Raw genomic sequence first — 19,367 nt, 5'->3', positions numbered from 1 at the left:
GTATAAAAGATTACATAGCTTTCATTGAAGTAAAAGCTCCTTCAAAATAACTCTCTTTAGGTTTTATATCAGCTTAACTTTCAATTTAGCTTTAGTTTAACTTTACAAATCACTAAGTCAAAGTTAATATTCACTATCTTTTCACCAATATTTCCAACTATTTTAATGAGAGACAGAGGGAGAGGGAGAAGGAGAAGGAGAGGGAGGGGGAGAGAGAGAGAGAGAGAGAGAGAGAGAGAGAGAGAGAGAGAGAGAGAGAGAGAGAGAATGCAAGGGGGTAGGAGAGACAAAGAGTGGGAGAAACTATTTGAGTTGTTCAGTTAATGTTTTATGCTTTCCTCATGAAGTGACTCAGTATGTCAATGAAGTTTTACCTACCTCAAGCAAAGCTCTATGCTAGTGCTGTGTGGTTAATCATTTTAAAGACATAAAGGAGGATTCAGATGAGCAGAGAGAAAGTTCCAGTTATTCTACTTTCAGATGTGAAGAGTTATTTGAGGGTTGCAGGATGACTAATATTATTTTGACCAGTACTTCTGCTTATTTGAAGGGAGAACACTGATATTTCAGGTTTTCTTGCATTCTTCACATTTCACATAATGAAACTTAATTTTAAGATTCCCATTTCATTTATAGTACATTAACTGAGAGGAATCCTATCTTTTCTCTTCTAAAACCTGTCTCAGGTGTTTTCCTTTGATACATATATTTTTTAAAAAATATTTTATTAGTTGTTGATGGGCTTTTATTTATTTATCTACAGTGCTGAGAATCGAACCCAGTGCCTCACACATGCTAGGCAAGTGCTCTACCACTAAACCACAACCCCAGTCCCAATACATACATTTTTTGAGCAGGAAAATTTCTTCTATTTGCTTAAGATAAGAAGAGTAAGATCAAATCTGAGTAGAGATATCAATTTATGTATAGAAAACAATTAAATAGAAGGGAGAACTTTTGTCCTTGTTATCCTTGTCACCATAAGTAAGGTGTAATTTCACATGGCAGCATGACCTATTGTAAATATCAATAAAAATAAATAAATAAAGGAGTGACAGGAAGATCAGCAGAATATAGGAAAGAGAAAAGTGGAGGGAGAAAGGGAGGAAAGGGAAGTGGGAATGGATATTGAAATCAAATTCCTTATATGTATAATTATGTCAAAAAGAACACAAATAATATGTATAAATAAAATGCTCTAATAAAAAAGTAAAAACAAAAATAGGTCTAACCATGGGAAATTTAACAACACATTTGTGTGCTAAAATATTGAGTTTCTTGGACCAAACCATATTTTAAGTGACTTTAAGATGTTGTTTTTCATAGACTCATATCATTTTCCTTCTCTACTTCACTACAGGAATCTCATTCAATTTAGGGTTTTTACAAATCGAGACCATATGAAAGATCTCCGAAGGTACCTGACATTCAAATATATCCAGTATCTAGTCCTACCTTCTCCAAACATTATCGTCACTCTGCTGGGATTGTTTGCCAGTGTGTATGTCACACTAATATTAACATTACCTTTTGTATCAAGAAAATCTACTGCAGTATTTATTAGTAACATAGCTCAGGCAGACATCTTCGTGGGTTGTAGCATCTTCTCTGCCATGATTCAAGATGTGATAAAGAGTGAAATATTATCATATTCTGTTCAATCAACCTTAAGGCAGAATTTCCAGATTGCAAATGTACATATCAGTTCTCTTTTACTCAGCTGCGTTAGCCTTGAAGCCTTTCTGATCACTTTTCTTCCAGTAGAGACACGCCACATAAGAACTGTGAGATGTGCCAAGGTGGCTTCTAAGGTCATCTGGATTGCCATAATTATTGAGTGCTTCCTTTATCAAGTGGAGTGCTTCAAACACCTTAGCATCTCTTATTTTGACACTCACAGGCATGTTTTGCTGTTGCTAAATTACTGTTATGGAGCCACAAAACTGCTGAAGTCAGTTGTTTATCCAATTGGACTACTTTTAAGGATCTTCAATGTGTACCTCTTTTATAAAATGTATTTCCGTGTTTTACCTTAACAATACCTGTGATGGTTAATTATGTTAATTATGGCTAGGTATAGTGCCCATTTTTTTGTTCAAACATTAATCAAGATGTTCTTGAGAAGATATTGTGTAAATGTGATTAACATTTATGGTTTTAATAAAGGAGAGTATCTAAAACAGTGTGAGTGGAACTCATTCAATTAGTTAAAGGTCTTAAGAGGAAAAAAAACCTGGGATTTCCTAGGAATTATGCCCCATCAGTATCCTGCTTGAATTTCCAGGCTGCTGGCCTACTCTAAAGATTTCAGACTCAAGACTACAGCATCAGTTTTGCCTGAGATTCTAGCCTCATGGCCTCCCCTACAGATTTTGGATTTGGGGGCTCTGAAAATCATGTGAAATAATTACTTAAAATTTTAAAATAAAAATTAAATAAATGAAGAAAACTTCATATCCTATTGGTCCTTGTATTTCTTTCTTTCCTCCTCCTCCTCCTCCTCCTCCTCCTCCTCCTCCTCCTCCTCCTCCTCCTTCTTCTTCTTCTTCTTCTTCTTCTTCTTTTTTATATTTTATTTAGAGACAGGGCCTCATTAAGTTGCTTAGGGCCTCTTTAAGTTGCTGAGGTTGGCTTTAAACCTGTAATCCTCCTGCCTCAGCCTCCTGAGTCGCTGGGATTAGAGGTATGTGCCATTGTGTTCAGCTCTTGCTTGTTTGTTTTTTTTAAGAACCCCCAACTAAATCAGGTGATGACCCCAATTGCAGCTGCTATACCAGATGTAGTTTCATTGCTTGAGCAAATTATCACATTTCCTGGTACTGTTATGCAATACTTTTTTCTCCATATCTATTTACTAACACTACCAGAACAGTTTGCTTTCTCTTGGCAAGGCCAGCAATATACTTTTACTACCTTACCTTCCTATGCCATAATTTAGTTTGCAGGGTATTGATTGTCTTTCCCTTCCACAACACATCACAATTCACTTTACACATCACAATTTTGCATTACATTGATAGAATTATGCTCATTGGACTCAGTGAGCCAGAAGCGACATCCACAATAGACTCATTAGTAAGATATTTTAATGTTCAGAGGTTATGGAATATTTTTGATTAAAATTCAGGTGCCATCCACCTCAGTTAAATTTCTAGGGGTCCTGTAGTATGGTGAATGTTAACACACCTTTTATTAGGTAAACGATTAGTTGTTGCATCTAGCCTCTCCTACAATCAAAAAAGAGGCATGATGCTAGTGGGCTTCTTTGGACTTTGGAGAAAATTTATTTCTCATTTGTATGTGGTACTAGAAATATTTACTGAGCAAGTTGAGAGCCTGCTAGTTTGAATGAGACCCAGAGCAAGAAAAGGTTCTGCAACCAGTCCAGGTTTCTATACAAGCTGCTCTGCCACTTGGTTCTCATGATCAGATAGATCCAATGATGTTTGAAGTGTGAGTGGCAGATATCGATGCTGTTTGAATCCTTTGGCAGGCCTAAATAGGTGAATCATAATATAGACCATTAGGAGTTTAGAGTAAAGCACTGCTATCTTTGGTAGATAACTACTTTGAGAAAAAACTTGTGGTTTGCTACTGGGCCTTGGTAGAGAGTGAATGCTTAAACATGGGCCACTAGGTTACATGCAATCTGGGCTTTTCATCCTGAGCTGACTGTTGTCCAATGCATCAAGTCAGATCACTGAGTGTTCCCAATCACATTCCATAATCAAATGGCTACAGTATATATAAAATTAGCTTTGAGCCAGTCCTGAAAGCATAAGTTAGTTATATGAAGAGGTGGCCCAAATGTCCATTGACCTCAATCCTTCTTGCTATGGTTCAGATATGATTTGACTATGTCTCCCAAAGAATAATATGCTGGAAGCCTGATCTCCAATGTAGTATTTTCTATAGGTAGTGGAATCTCTAATAGGTGGGATTTAGTGCAAGGTAATGATATCATGGGAGCCTTATCCTCTGAAAGAATCACTGCTGGTCTCATGGAGTGAGATAGTTATCATGGGAGTGGGTATTATAAAGCAAGGTCACTGTATATGCTCAGTCTATTCTGCACATGGCTGTTTCCACTTCCATTTCTTTCCCATGTTGTGAAGGCCCTTGACAGAGGCTGTTATAGTTTAGATATGAATTGTTCCCCCAAAACTCATAATGTGAGACAATGCAAGATTTAGTTAAAGGTGAAATGATCACTGGGCGTGGTGGTGCATGCCTGTAATCCCAGTGGCTTGGGAGGCTGAGGCACGAGGATTGTGAGTTCCAGCTTCAGCAAAAAGCAAGGCACTAAGTAACTCAGTGAGACCCTGTGTCTAAGTAAAATACAGAATAGGGCTGGAGTGTCAAAAAAAAGAGGTGAAATTATTTGATTATGTGAACCCTGATGAGTTCATTAATCCTCTGATAGTGATTAAGTGGGTGGTAACCATAGGCAGGTAGGATGTAACTGGAGGATGTGGGTCAGTAGGGGCATGCCTTTGGGGTATATATTTTGTCTTTGTTGAGCTGAGCACTTGCACCGTGCCCCCCTCCTGGTGCTATTTTCCCAGATGCTTTCCTCTGTAACACTTCTGCCATATGCTTTGCCTCACCTCAGGCCCCAGTGAACGGAGTTGGCCATCTATGGACTGAGACCACTGAAACTGTGAGCCCCAAATAAACTTTTCTACCTTAAAATTGTTCTTGTCAGTTCTTTTTTCACAGTGGCAAAAATGTTGACTAATACAGAGACTAAAAATATGGGACCATCTCTCTTGTTCTTTCAGTCTGTCCCCAAAATTGTGATCCACATAAATCTCTTTTCTTTATAGGTTATCCAACCTTAGATTTACCTATAGTAACAAAAAACAGAATCAGATAATGCTACACTATCTTTTTTTTTTTTGTCATACCTATGACCTCATGGGGGACTTCCTTTTGATTAATTGACAAAAGAGGGGAAGTCCAGTTTACAGATGGTTCTGCATAAAATACATGTACTATTGAAAGTGGACAGGTACAACATGGTAGCCTATATCTGGGATGTCATTGAAGGACAATGGTGAAGGGAAATCCTCCCAGTGGACATAAGTTTAAGCAATGTAGCTGGTTTTTCACATTGCCTAGAAGGAAAAATGGACAGATATATGATTATAGACTGATTCATGGACTATGACTAATGGATGGTGAAGAGTTTGGAAAGGGCATGTTGAAAAATTGGTAACAACGGCATCTGGAGAAGAGGTATTTATATTGACCTCTCAATTGATGAAAAGCTTAAATATATTGTTGTCCCATATGAGAGTTTACTAAAGGATGGCCTTATTAGAAGCATATTTTAATATTCTGAGGAATAGAATGACTCACTGTGGATACAAGTCAGCTTCTTTCCCCAGTCACCTCTGTCCTTACCCAATGGGCTTATGAAAAACATGGTCATGGTGATAGGGATAGAGGCTATTTATGGGCTCAGCAACATGAACTTCGGTTAACCAAGGCTAACCTTATTAGAAAAATATTTTAAGATTCTGAGGAATAGAATGACTCACTGTGGATACAAGTCAGCTTCTTTCCCAGTCACCTCTGTCCTTACCCAATGCGCTTATGAAAAACATGGTGATAGTGATAGGGATAGAGGTTATTCAGGGACTCAGCAATATGAACTTCCATTAGCCAAGGCTGACATACCTTTAGACCATGTTGAGTGTCTAATCTGCCAGCAAAAGAGACTAACACTGAGTCCCTAATATGATATCATCATCTGGAGTAGTCAGTTACCTACCTGGTGGAAAGGTTACATTGGATCACTTCTATCATGGAATGAGCAGGGTTTTGTTCCTACTAGAATAAACAATTACTCTTGATATGTACTTGTCTGCCTGCATGCAATACTTCTGCCAAAACTACCATTCATGACCTAGAGAATGTTATATATGTCAGAACAGCATTGCACACAGCATTACTACTGCTCAAGGAATCAGTGCACAGCAAATGAAGGATGGCAATGGGCCCATGCTCATAAAACTCAGTGGTCTTAATATTTCCCCTACCTCCTGAAGCAGATGGCTTGATTGAGTTGTGGAATGGCCTTTTGGCAACTCACTTATTGTGGAAATATCTTGAAGGATGGAGCAATTTTCTCTGGAATGCTATTTATTCTAAAAATCACCATCTAATATATGGCACTATTTCTCCCATAGCTGAGATTCAAAAGGAATCAAGAGTGACCCAATAGTACATTTTTTTTGTTTGTTTTCTATTCTTGCAACCTTTTTTCTGTTGGCCTAGAAAGCATAGTTTCAAGGAAAAGAGTGAATCAAAACAGTGGTTCCATAAATTTGAAAGTTAGATTGCCACGTGGTTACGTGGGCTCCTTATGCCTTTGAGTCAGCAGGTAAAATCATATCTATGGCATGAGAAGTACTTTTCAGACATTAATGGTATCATCTCCTATATATATGTAATTAGGATATATGAAAAAATAATAAACACTATATGACAAGTGACCCACAACCTGGTAAATATTTATAAAAGAAAAAGTACATTTTGTACTGAGTTGGTTAGCAATGACCTGACTATTTATGTGGGACTTCAGCTGTGTCATTGATATTAACCTTATTAACAACTCACAATTATTAACAACTCACAAACTCTGAATTACAGATTAATGGGCAAGCATGATTTAGTTGAGACATGAGTGTGTGAACACAATGGGTTTTTTTTTGTTGTTGTTGTTTGTTTGTTTGTTTTACATCTCTCTTCTATGGCTCAGGGAAATTTGGCTTTCCCTAATACCAATTGTAATTACTTTAGTGACTGAATCTTGAAATGCTTTAAGAGATACAGGCATATGTCTTTCTGAATGCACTCTTTTTGCCAATTATTTGTATGTACTATTGTGAATCATAGTTGGAAAATGAGTCCATGTTTTGGGTCAAATGACCCAATGATTAAAGGATTGGACCAAGTTCTTGAACAGAAATATCTCTGTTAATTGACATCTTTGGGCAAGTAGCTTTGAAATAAAGCACAAGCACTTTTTGGAATTGAAAAGAAGGATATAAGAGGGTAGAGACATGTATAGGCATGTATGCATGATAAGTTTTTGTTTTGAATGATTCTAGGAAAAGGAATTAGGCCTTGTTTTAGATAGAAGTGGATGGAGCATAAAATAGACATCTTGGAAACTTGATACTCAATTCTTGGAAACTTTTAGAATGTTCCCAATATCATTATTTCCTTCCTTGCTTCTCTCCCTGATATGACTCTGCAGATTGCGGAAACATTTTTTCCCCATTTTTCTTCCTTTCATTCCTTTCTTGGTTTTGTGGAGGATGGGGATGCAGTAAAAGAACTGGTCATAGTTGGCAAACCAAGGCATTTACCCCCTATGATGTTTTCATTCTTTGCAGATCAAAGAAAGGAACTGAAAATGTCCCATTAGCACCTCAAAGAAGCTTTGCTCAATCTGTGCAAGTGCTTTCTTGGAATGGCTTAATGACTGAATAAATCTCTAGTCTATTCCTTCCCAAAATGGAGATGTCAGTTTAAAAGTCTTTCTCAGTGAATCTGAGGAAGTAAAACTAAGGATTAGCAGTGATTCTTCCCATTACTTTGGGCACCAGACAAATCTGCATTGCCAGGAATACTGACCCATTGCTCGCCAATGCCAGGGCTCCTGCCAAGAAGGCAGGAAGACCTTAGATACAGAGTTCAACTAAGAGCTTAAAAAGAACCAGGAGTAGAGCCAGGAAAAATCTAGGTGCTAAATGGTTCTTCCTTTTCAATGGAATGGAATGTTGCCAAGAAGAATGATTTGCAAGACTGAGATGCAGAAAAGAAAAATGGGCCAGGAAAAGGTATGTGATTTTCACATACTATTTTGCCAAGCTGAGTATGAGTATTTTGCTAATTGTGGGGAGAGATGGACTTAGTATATAACCATTTGGGACAGAGTGAAAGTTGACAGCAGCTTCAGCCTCTATATATATTAAAAAATCATACATAAACCCTTGTTCTAGGAATTGACTAAAAATGATTGATTATGGGTTTAGTTTCATTGTAGCTTCTCAATTATATAATGTAAGCATGTAATATTTAACATGCTTTTTAAAAGAAGATGGGAAAATGAGCAGGATTTTTTTTTTTTTTAAAGAGAGAGTGAGAGAGGAGAGAGAAAGAGAGAGAGAGAGAGAATTTTATTTATTTTTTAGTTCTCGGCGGACACAACATCTTCGTTGGTATGTGGTGCTGAGGATCGAACCCGGGTCGCACGCATGCCAGATGGGCGCGCTACCGCTTGAGCCACATCCCCAGCCCATGAGCAGGATTTTTAAAAATTTATTTACTTTTATTAGTGCATTATAGTTTTGCACAATTGTTGATGTCATTTTGACACATCCATAATGCAGATAATATAATTTGTCCCATTTCAATCCCCAGTATCATCCTTTCCCTGGTTTTCTTCTCCCTGATTTCCTTTCTTCATTGATCTTCTATTTTTTTTAATTGGTGTATTATAGTTACAATATAAAATAGAATTCATTGTGATATATTCATCATTCATCATACAGAAATTTATTTTATTTGTACCTAATTTATTTTTACAGTTACTTATAGATTGCCTATGAAAATCAAGATATCAGAAAAGCCTAGTTAAAAATTTAAGCCTTATTATTATTTTTTTGTCAAGGAAACTCCCACAAGTAATGTAGATTAAATTTTAAACATGTTGTGAGAAACAAACACAATCCTTATTGGTGAGCCACCTGGAAATAAAAGGCATAGGTTAGTAATTTATATTTTATCTATTTTTATTAGTGCATTATAGTTATAAAAAATATTGTGATTTACTTTGACATGATCATACAAACATGGAATATAATTTGCTCCTATTCAGTCCCTGGGTCTTCCACTTTCCCTCTGCTGTTCTCTTTCTTGTACTCTACCAGTCTTTATTTTATTTATTTGTAGTTTTTTTAAAATTATTAAATTTATAGACATAAATATAGGTGAAATTCACTGTGGTATATTTACATATACATAGGACAGTTTGGTCAGTTTCATTCCACCACTTCTTCATTTTCCCATCCCTCCTCCCTCCCCCTCAATCCCCTTCCTCTATTTCACTGTTCTCTCTTCTATTTTCAGGAGATCTCACTTTAAAAATATTCCTTATTTCTCTCTAGCTTCTGCATATGAGAGAAAATGCTTGACTCAACTTTCTGATTCTGGCTTACTTCACTTAGAGTGATGTTCTCTGGTTTCATTTACCCAGGAAGAATTTTTTTAACCCAGCAGGCAACAGGACTTTTAAAAAATACCTTATAAAAAATTTTATGGAAACATTGGAAACATTTTGATTCTTTTGTGTGTGTGTGTGTGTGTGTATGTTTATGTAGTACTTGGGATTAAGCCTAGGGCCTCACACATGGTAGGTAGCCTCTCTACCACTGAGCTATATCTTCAACTCTTTTTATTTTATCTTAAGAATGAGTATTGCTAAGTTGCTTAGGCTGGCCTCAAACTTATGGTTCTTCTGTCTCAAACTCCCAAGTAGGTGGGATTACAGGCATGCCATCATACCCAGCTAAAGTTTGATTTTTAAGCAACTGAATGTTCTGGAAAATTTACGTATCTAGAATATCCTTTTCCTGAGGAACTTGGGTATTTGAGTTTTTACATAATTGGTTCATAAAATTCCCATTCATGATTAATATGACTGCCTTAAGGAAATATGTCCATACTCCATATGCTCCTTGAGGTGTATATTTATTACTCCTTTCTTTTTCACAACTCCCTTTGTTAATTTGAGCTTCATTTCACCTGTGTATAGATTTGGTGCTAAAGGCAGTACATTTTCATAAAATTAGTTTTTTTTTGTGGTGCTGGGGATTATGCATGCACTTGGGCAAGCACTATACCAACTGAGCTATAGCCCCAACTCTCAAATTAGCTTTTAAATCCTATTTTTCTACTGACTGGTTCTCAAAACATAACATTACAGGTACTGTTGGAAAATGTTTTGTGAGACAACTAAGTTAGAAGCACAGGGCATCATTCTTCTGAACTCCATCTATATGTATATAAATATATACAGATATATACATATATAGTGATTGTAATTATACTTTAATAAAACAGCAGTTTTTTTCTCAATTTAAGATAAGAACTTGATTATATACTGAATATTAGTCCAAAGCCCTAAGAAGTTCAGTTATGAAGATTGTTAAAGTAGGAGATTTCTGTAGGCAAAAACAGGCAGTCTTTTAAATTTTTATTCATTTATTTGGTACCAGGGGATTGAACCCAGGTCTGCTTAATTACTGAGCTACATCCCTAGGCCTTTATTTTTTATTTTTGAGACAGGGTCTCTCTAGGTTGTTAGGGCCTTCCTCAATTGCTGAGGCTGGCTTTGAACTTGTGATCCTCCTGCCTCAGCCTCCCAAGCCACTGGGATTATAGATGTGCACCATCATGACCAGAAAATACAAGCAGTCTTAAAATACATACCCCCCCTCTCTTTCTACACACACACACACACACACACACACATACACACACACATCAGTTGTAAACTATATATATAAATATATATATATATATATATATATATATTATATATATATCCACATTTCTATTGGTGCTTTATAGTTGTGTATAATGGTGGAATTTGTTGTTACATATTAGTACATGCACACAATATAACAATATAATTTGGCAAATATCCCTCCTTAGCACATTCCCCTCCCTTCCCTCTTTCCACGCCCCCCCATCCCTTTCCTCTATTCCACTGATCTCCATTGACTTTTCATGTGATCACCCCCACACCTTTCTTTTCCTTTTTTTTCTCTCTACCTTCCATATATGTGAGAGAACATACAACCTTTGACTTTCTGAGTTTGGTTTATTTTGCTTAACATAAAGGTTTCAAGTTCCATCCATTTTCCTGCAAATGACATAATTTAACTTTTATTTATGGCTGAATAAAACTCCATTGTGTATATATACCACATTTTCTTTATGCATTCATCTGTTGATGGACGTAGGATGGTTCCATAGTTTGGCTATTGTGAATTGGGCTGCTAAAAATATTGGGATGTATTTATCACTATAGTATGCTGACCTTAATTCTTTAGGATAAATACTGAGGAGTGGATGATAGCTGGATCATATGGTGGTTTCTTGCCTAGTCTTTCATGCCTAGTCATATTGACTTCCACAGTGGTTGTCTCAATTTACAATCCCAACAACCATGTAAAAGTGTTCTGTTTTCTCTATATTCTCTCTAGCATTTATTATTGTTTGTATTCTTGATGACTGCCATTCTGACTGGTGTGATATAAAATCTCAGTGTAGTTTTGATTTGCCTTTCCCTAATTGTTAATGATGTTGAACATTTTTTTCATACATTTGTTTGCCATTTGTATTTCTTCTTTTGAGAAATGTCTGCTTAATTAATTTGCCCATTTATTAATTGGAGGTTTTCAAGTGTTAAGCTTTTGGTGTTCTTTATAATATTATAGATATTAATCCTCTGCCAGAAAAGTAGCTAGCAAAGATTTTCTCCCGTTCTGTCTGTTCTTTCTTCACATTCTTAATTGTTTCCTTTGCTGTGCAGAAATTTTAATTTTATGTCATCCATTTATTAAATCTTGGCATAACTTTTATTATGAGTTTTAGGGGTCCTATTGAGAAAAATCATTGCTTGTGCCTATATGCTGGAGTATTCATCCTATGTTTTCTTCTGAGAGTTGCATAGTTTCTGGTCTAATTTCTAGGTCTTTGATTAATTTTGAGTTGATTTTTTATGCAGGGTGAGAGATAAGTCTAGTGTCATTCTTCTACATATGGATCACCAGTTTTTCCAGCACCATTTGTTAAAGAGGCTGTATTCAATGTATGAAAAATAGGCAGTCTTTACTTTTTGCCAGCATGTGTCTCTAAACACTAAATATAAAGCAGAATATGGTAAAGATTTTCTCATTGGTATTATCTTATACTTGAGGGCTGAATTTATGACCAAAAGATAAGCATTTGATAAAGCTTTTATTTGACTATCAATATGTTAGAAAGCAATATTAGAAACCTTCTTGATTTTCAAGTTTGGAATAGCATCTATAAATGAGTATATAAATAGGTCATGTATTGACACTAAAAGATCACAGGGTACCAAGACATATATACCTAGTATCAAAAATGTATTTAGTATCAGCAGTGTTACCTTCTAAAGCATTTATAATTTCAGAGACTGGTGATGTTTGAAATAGAATCATTCATTCTTTCACTCAACAAATATTAATCACTATGTGGAAGGGAGTGTTCTAGGCTCATTTTGTACAACAAAACAAAAATTCCTTCCCTTGTGATGACCTTGTGGATCAAATAGAAAATAAAAGGAGTAAATATATAATATTTAAGGTGGTGAAACCTCCTTTAAAAAAGCAGGAAAAGGGAGCACACAGTTTTAAAGAAGGAGTGAATTTAAATTTTAAATAGGATGGCTTAATTAGGAAGGTGAATTCTGATTGAAGGAACACCTGCAGAAAGAAGAAAGCCACAAAGAGAAAGGGATACTTCACATTAGAATAGTATTAGACACTACTTATGCCTTGTTCTACAAATGAAAAGTCTGAGGCTCAAGTGCCTCATTCAGGTTGGATTCCTGATTCTCAGTCCTCTGGTTAGTGCTTTGTTTCTTGTGAAAAACATGTTTAGGCCTAAACCAGAAGAATTAGGAGCTTTTTCTTAGTCTGAAACGCCGCTGATTAGGAAGCTTCACTTTGGAATTTGGGTCTGCTCTTAGCAAAATAGTTAAGCATGATGCCTCTGTAAGCTTAAAATGAGAACTGAGGTGCTGCCAAAAAGTGCTATAACTTCTCACTTATGGTGAACCATAACAGCTTATTAACAATTTGGTGTGTGTTCACTACTAGTACTTCAATAAATAAGAAAACAAACAAGTGTTACCTTCTAAAGCATTCAAGAAAAAGCAGTATATCCTCTGTTGGAAAAGATTTCCACAATAGAGCATGATGCTCTTAGATGGAAATTTCAGTTGGCCAAGTTGCCAGAGATGATTTTTCTAGATTTATATCTGAGTCCAAGATTTCACAGTTATTCCTGAACATTGAAAACACTGTCTAGTTTGAACAGAATATCTAGATGACTAACTGTAGTTTTCACTTTTCATGTATTACAAGATATTTAGCAGCTTGTAGGACAAAGGTTGGTTAGATAGAGTTCATCCTTGGGTGATCTTCATGATGATCACCTATAGGTAGTTAAAATAATTAAAGAGAAAATACCTTTCATTTTTTAAAAGCTGTTAACTAGCCATGTTAACCTGGGGTAAGTCCCTTACCCTGTTTAGATCTCAGGCTCATCATTGGTACCATGAATGGGGGTGGACCATTGAAGTATTTAAAATTCTGAAATTATAGGATTCTGGTTTTATTTGACTCAGAGAAATCCTTTTTGAAAGATTAAGGGCATAGTTTATGGTTCCCTGGGAATTAAAAACAAACAAACAAAAAAGATAGATTGTACACAGAAGTACTCTTCTGCTATGCTATTGTTGTTCAATTTAGGCCTTTTTTTCTCTCTTGTGAATTAGTACAATAGCTGCAACCCTACATTATTTTCCTTAAGAAAAACTTCACTTTAGATCATTCTCTTGCTTAAAAACTTTTAATTCCTTCTCTTTGCCAGTGGGACAAAATTTTTTAAAAATCATCTTGTAACCCAGGCCATCTCAAATTACCTTACTGGCCTTATTTCTTAAGGTATCTTTCACTCATCTGCTATACTAGGATACTTGCCTTTGTTTAAACTTACCATGTACTTTTATCACTTTGCTGTACCTTCTACCTGCTCAGTCCTTTAGGATCTGCTCAAATCTGTGCTAGTTCAGAAAGTCTTTCCAGATTTTCTTCAGGCCTTATGTAGAACTCACCAATTTACCCGCCCGCCCCCCCAGTCCCATCACATTAAATTCTAACCATCTTCTTTGAACCAGTTACTTGTTTTTATGCCCGTATTCCTGACTAGTAACCAATCTGTGTCTTTTCCATTTGGAATACCTACCCATCCAGTCTCTAGCTCATGTCTTTTTAAAAATATAGCCATTCCTTGATCACGTTTTTGAATTTGAATTAAATGATTCCATAAATAAGCTTGACAAATGGAGCATAGTGAACAAGATAGTTGCTTTGATCTCGGGGTATCAGGAATAATGGTATTTTCCCTATTAAGTACTGAAATGTTGGAACATTTCACTATTTTAGGTGGGACCCTGTCTAAGATATATCACATTTGCTTTGCAGCTTCAGTAGATAGAAATAAGTGTTACAAGGATGGGGCCTTCTGGGAAACTGAGGTGGTACAAAGACCCCTCTTCAAACCCCAGTTCTTGCAATGAAGTCAAAATTATTTCATACATGTCACTCAGAGTAACAGGCATGAGTTTATTGAAGGGATTGGCAAAGGGAAAGGGAACACTCTCAAGGGAGATAATGGGTCCTCTCAGAGAAGAGAGGGACAGCATGCCTCTCTTGGACTCCATTTTTATTAGGGACTCTGTGGAAAGTTTCCAGAGAATCCCACCCAGGTCCACCTCTTGACTGGCAACAGGATGACATCAGACTTCCAATTCTCATTGCCATGGCAGCTATAGGTCACCTTGGCTCATGCTGACAGGTTTTAATTGGATTTTTTTAAATACATTTTTTAGTTGTAGATGTACATAATACCTTTATTTTACTTATGTATTTTCATGTGATGCTGAGGATCAAACTCAGTGCCTCATGTGTGCTAGGTGAGCACTCTACTACTAATTCACAACCCTAGCCCCTCTAATTGAACTCTTAGCCATAAATTCTTACAGCTTTTATGGTTAGGAGGAGCTATCCTTATCTCTCTGAGTTTTGGGATCTGGACTGTGAAAACGGTCACAAAAGTCTCTCCCTTAGGGTAACCTGGGTTCCTCTTACTGACATTTTGATGTTATTGTAGGCCTGCATTTCTCCTGTGGATAACAGGTAGTTTGCTGAGGAATGTGATATATCCTGTCCATTTAAGCCAGGCAGGGCTACAGATACATAGCTTCTTAGAAAAGAAAGCATGTGAGGGTCAGCACAGTGGGCCCATTTTATAGAATTATTCTCTTAACTTCATGTATGTTCTACTTGCATCTGTCTGTCCCCTATCACATGGTTTTAACAAAATCAATTTAATCCTTTTTTGTTTGATACAGGTCATTTACACCTATATATGCTGAGTATCACTTTTATGCTTTCAAGTCCTCTTAGATAGCTTTGTGGTTTGTCTAACTATGCCTCTAGTTTAAGTTACTACCTAATTCCATTTTCAACTTGATGGCATTTCTGTGTCTTTTTTCTTATTGTCAGATGCTGATTCTCATTTGGTTTATTCATATCCTAATCTATAGTCTTCTGTAATTTAGGGATAAGCTTAATCTACAAGGAGAAACCAGATAGTGAAGAAACATTTACTAGCAACATTAGTTTTTTTCATATAATTCTAAGTAAAGAGTCTTTGAGAAATGTTGGCAGACTTGAGAAAATATCTCTGGGTAGGCAGAGGTTTTCTCCTTAATTCTAGTTTTGTGGCTGCCTTCTAGGTGGGTGAAGTTGTGACAAGCCTGACTCCCACTTCTGAATAAGCTTCACCCTGCTTATTCACCATGGAATTTTATACTACCCAAGTATAGATATTTCCTGTCAATGAACAATATGGTAGAGGTCTAGATTTTAGTTATTTAACAAATGCAGACCTTGTCATCTACTCCAAGCAAGTCTGGTAAAATAACAAAATGATTACATTCATTATAGTTTCCAAAGTATCTTTGGAATGTTTTTCTATTATATTTTTGTTTTCTGCTTTGACATTTGTAACCATTTCAAAGTGCTTTTGGTTAGATAATTTTCTCTTACTCTAGTGCCACTATTAAACCAGTGTACACTAAAGGTTCTTATTTGCAATGAAAACAGAGATCTCTCTGTGTCCCTGAGACCCCTTTGTCAATGATGTATTAGGACAAAAGAGTTGCAGTGTCATGAAGAGGATCCTCCTCTGATATATTCAAAACATCAAATAATATATCCAGTTCTTTTTGAATAAAGCAATATTCTTCCATTTAAATCTCTTTTGACAAAATTCATGTCTATCAGTTACTACTAATGAACAGTTTTAAAACTTATTTTTCCTGTAAGTCTTTGAATTATATTCAGTGATTTTCATCTGTCCTATATAATCAATTCAGTATTTGATGCTTAGAAGTAACTTCTCTCCACAAATGTCTTAAAAGACTATACTAGGGCTGGGGATATGGCTCAAGCGGTGGCGCGCTCTCCTGGCATGCTTGGAACCCGGGATTGATCCTCAGCACCACATACAAACAAAGATGTTGTGTCCGCCGAAAACTAAAAAAATAAATATTAAAAAAAAGACTATACTAAAACAGGAAGTAATTTTGAGATCATTTAATTTAGTCTTCTAACTTCTAACAGGTAGTTTTCATCCTAATTTTACAAATGAGGCTAGAAAGGTTCACATGTCATCTTACTACAATCACTGGAATTAGTTAGTGTTTCTTTTTGATTTTTGAATTTATTTTTGATTTGTGATTATTAGCTTAATTTTGTTTTCTATCAACAAAGACAAACATTATCCATCTGCTGAGCTCTAAGACTACTTGTTGGTCATCTTTATTTTAGATTTACTCCTAGGCAATGTCTTTCACTGTTTGACACTGAGTAAACTCATTTCCATAGTGATCTCAATTCATGGCTTCTGTTGTTTAGCTTGAGAAATTTGGTGAGGAGGAGATGGTTGACCATTTTCTATGGGGTTTCTAGAGTGCATTTTGTCCTGAGATACTTTAAACCTGTGTCTAACCTTAGCTCCATTAATTTGTGTTTCAGATTATCAGTGTGTTCATGGACCTGCTCTCTGCTCAGAGACAATTGGTTAATCAAACTAATTTGTGTCAATTGCAAAACCTTCAAAAAGAACCCTTAGGGTAATCTTATTTTTTAAAAAAGCAAACAAACTAGGATTCTAAAATCCACAGGCACACAAGTAATGAAATTCATTCTGTGTGGTGTAGAAATATGTATAATAACTCCCCCTGCCAAATTCACATGTGCTGCTTATTTGAGATTATCCTCACTTTCCAACAAAGTTCCTGGAAACCCCTTGTTTTCAGTCTCTATAGTTTTGTTTTTTCCCAAAATATCATATAAATGGAATTATTCAATATATGACTTTTTTTCAGTTTGGCCTTTTAGCATTTACAATTTATCTATGTTGTTGCATGAATAAATGGTTCCTTTATTTTGTTGGTTAGTGTTTCACTGTATAAACATACTGCCATTGGTTTATGGATTCAATTGTCCTTCAACTTGTTTCTACTTTTTGGTTATTTTGAATAAAACTGCTATGAACTTTTATGTACAAGTCTTTGTGTGAATATACATTTGTATTTCTGTTTGGTATTTACCTAGCAGTGGAATTGCTGAGCCATAGCAATAGTGTATGTTTAACTTTATGAGAAACTGCTAAACTGTTTTCCAAAGTGGCTCCAATCCAATCCAAATCCATTGCATTGTATATTTTGATCTTCTTAGGCTTTTTTTTTTTTTTTTTTTTTACTCCTGCTCATTGTCTCTATCTTTCCCTCTTTTGCCAAATCTGCTTTCTCTGAGGTCATGAATGTTAAAGCAAAGACTTTTCAGTCCATTTCTCAATCTGGGAATTGTCTTTCTCCTTGAATTGTATTGAATGTAATTTGCAATCTAAAATGTACATCTGATCTTTATCCAATCACCTAATTTTATTTCAAGCTATCATTTATTGTTAGTTGACTTTTTTGTATAGACAGTTTTATTCATGACTGGTCACAAATTCTAAATCAGGATGGCTACTTGAGTTTTTAAATTTGTTTATTTGTCCACTTGTTGTCTGTCATGCATCATAAGAATGTAAGTTGGCAAGAACAGAGATTTTTTTATGACTTGGTCAGTGCTGTATTCCTAGTACATGAATCAGCACTTGACATCTAGTACACATTCAGTGAATCTTCTCAAGCTTCTGAACACATCTATCTGATATATCATTTCCTTTTTCCATTTTTTTCCCTTACCGCTTAAGCAGGGTCATCACCTAAGTTTTTTATTCTTTTTCTATATTTATTGTTCTATTTCTATATTTATTTATGGATGAATACATTCTAGCTCACAACACTTAATTGAATCATGTTTAACACAAAAGTGTGTTAACACATAAGCATTTGATTTTATTTTCTGTAAGTAGAAAGGACCTAAAGTTACCAGTCAGACCTTCTGATTTAATGTTGTTTGTAAGGCATAGAAACCCATTTCAGATGAACTCAGTTGGTAAAGATAATGTATTATGAAGACATAAGAGCAGCTCACAAAACCCAAAGGTAGTCTCATGAGGCTCTGGAAAAGCGTCACTAGAAACAGAAGCAAGAAATCATTAAGAACACTAGCAAAATTCTCATCCCTATTTTTCCTCCATATTTTTTTTCTTCTTCCTTCTTTCTTTAATTTCTTCTCCTTCTCTTCTTCTCCCTCCCTCATCTTCTTTCTTTTTCTGTCTTTCACTTTGTCTTCTTTTCTCTTCATCTTTCATTTTGTTGACTATGCACATATTCAAACATAGCCACTTCATTGTTTCCTTCATTGTCAGGTCAACTACTACCTAAAGAACAGAGATAAGAAACCAATCATGACTTTTCTATCCATCACTGTTTCCAAATTCCTAGAGCAGAGAATCTGGGAATCTCAGATTGGTCAGATGTTCATCTTTGGCCACTGGAAGGGAAGACCTATCCTTATGAGTTCTGAGAGAAGAGTAATATTGATTAAGCAGTCACTCTAAAATGTTTGACAAATATACCCCAAAACCTATCAGAGAAATGACTGAACAAGTAGGGAACTGGCAGGAAGTGAATTACCCAGGATAGGAGAGTTTATGTTGTAGTAACAAATAAGTAAATCATAGTAAATTAAAATTTACTAAAACAACAAAAATACTTCCCTTACTTACCCTATGTGTCCCGTGAAGGTACATCAAGTCTCTGCTCAATGTAGTTACCCAGGAGCCCAGACATATCAATTTGTTTATCTCAGCATATTCTTCCAATCTATCTAGAGCAGGGAACAGAGGTCTGGAGATTCAGGCAATAACAATTAAATGTGTGGTCCTGCCTGTAACAAACATCACTTCTGCTCAAATTTCACTAGCTTGAGTTAGTCCTCATAGAGATGCCTAACTTCAAAGGGGTGAAAGAAGAACTGTATTCCTGCATGTACTTGAAAATAGAGGAG

The 19,367-nt window shown here is 35.8% G+C and overlaps 1 protein-coding gene across 1 annotated transcript; it reads left to right on the top strand.

Annotated features, from left to right (window-relative positions):
* The first annotated feature begins 1,400 nt into the window (after positions 1-1,400).
* On the top strand, positions 1,401-2,036 carry LOC113197811 (uncharacterized). Its single transcript, XM_026410321.1, has one exon. The coding sequence runs from the start codon at positions 1,401-1,403 to the stop codon at positions 2,034-2,036; it is 636 nt and encodes a 211-aa protein (XP_026266106.1).
* The last annotated feature ends 17,331 nt before the right edge of the window (positions 2,037-19,367 follow it).

This window comes from Urocitellus parryii, chromosome X (genome assembly GCF_045843805.1).
Source record: "Urocitellus parryii isolate mUroPar1 chromosome X, mUroPar1.hap1, whole genome shotgun sequence".
NCBI classification, from domain to species: Eukaryota; Metazoa; Chordata; class Mammalia; order Rodentia; family Sciuridae; genus Urocitellus; species Urocitellus parryii.
This window is presented reverse-complemented; position numbering and strand designations above follow the sequence as displayed.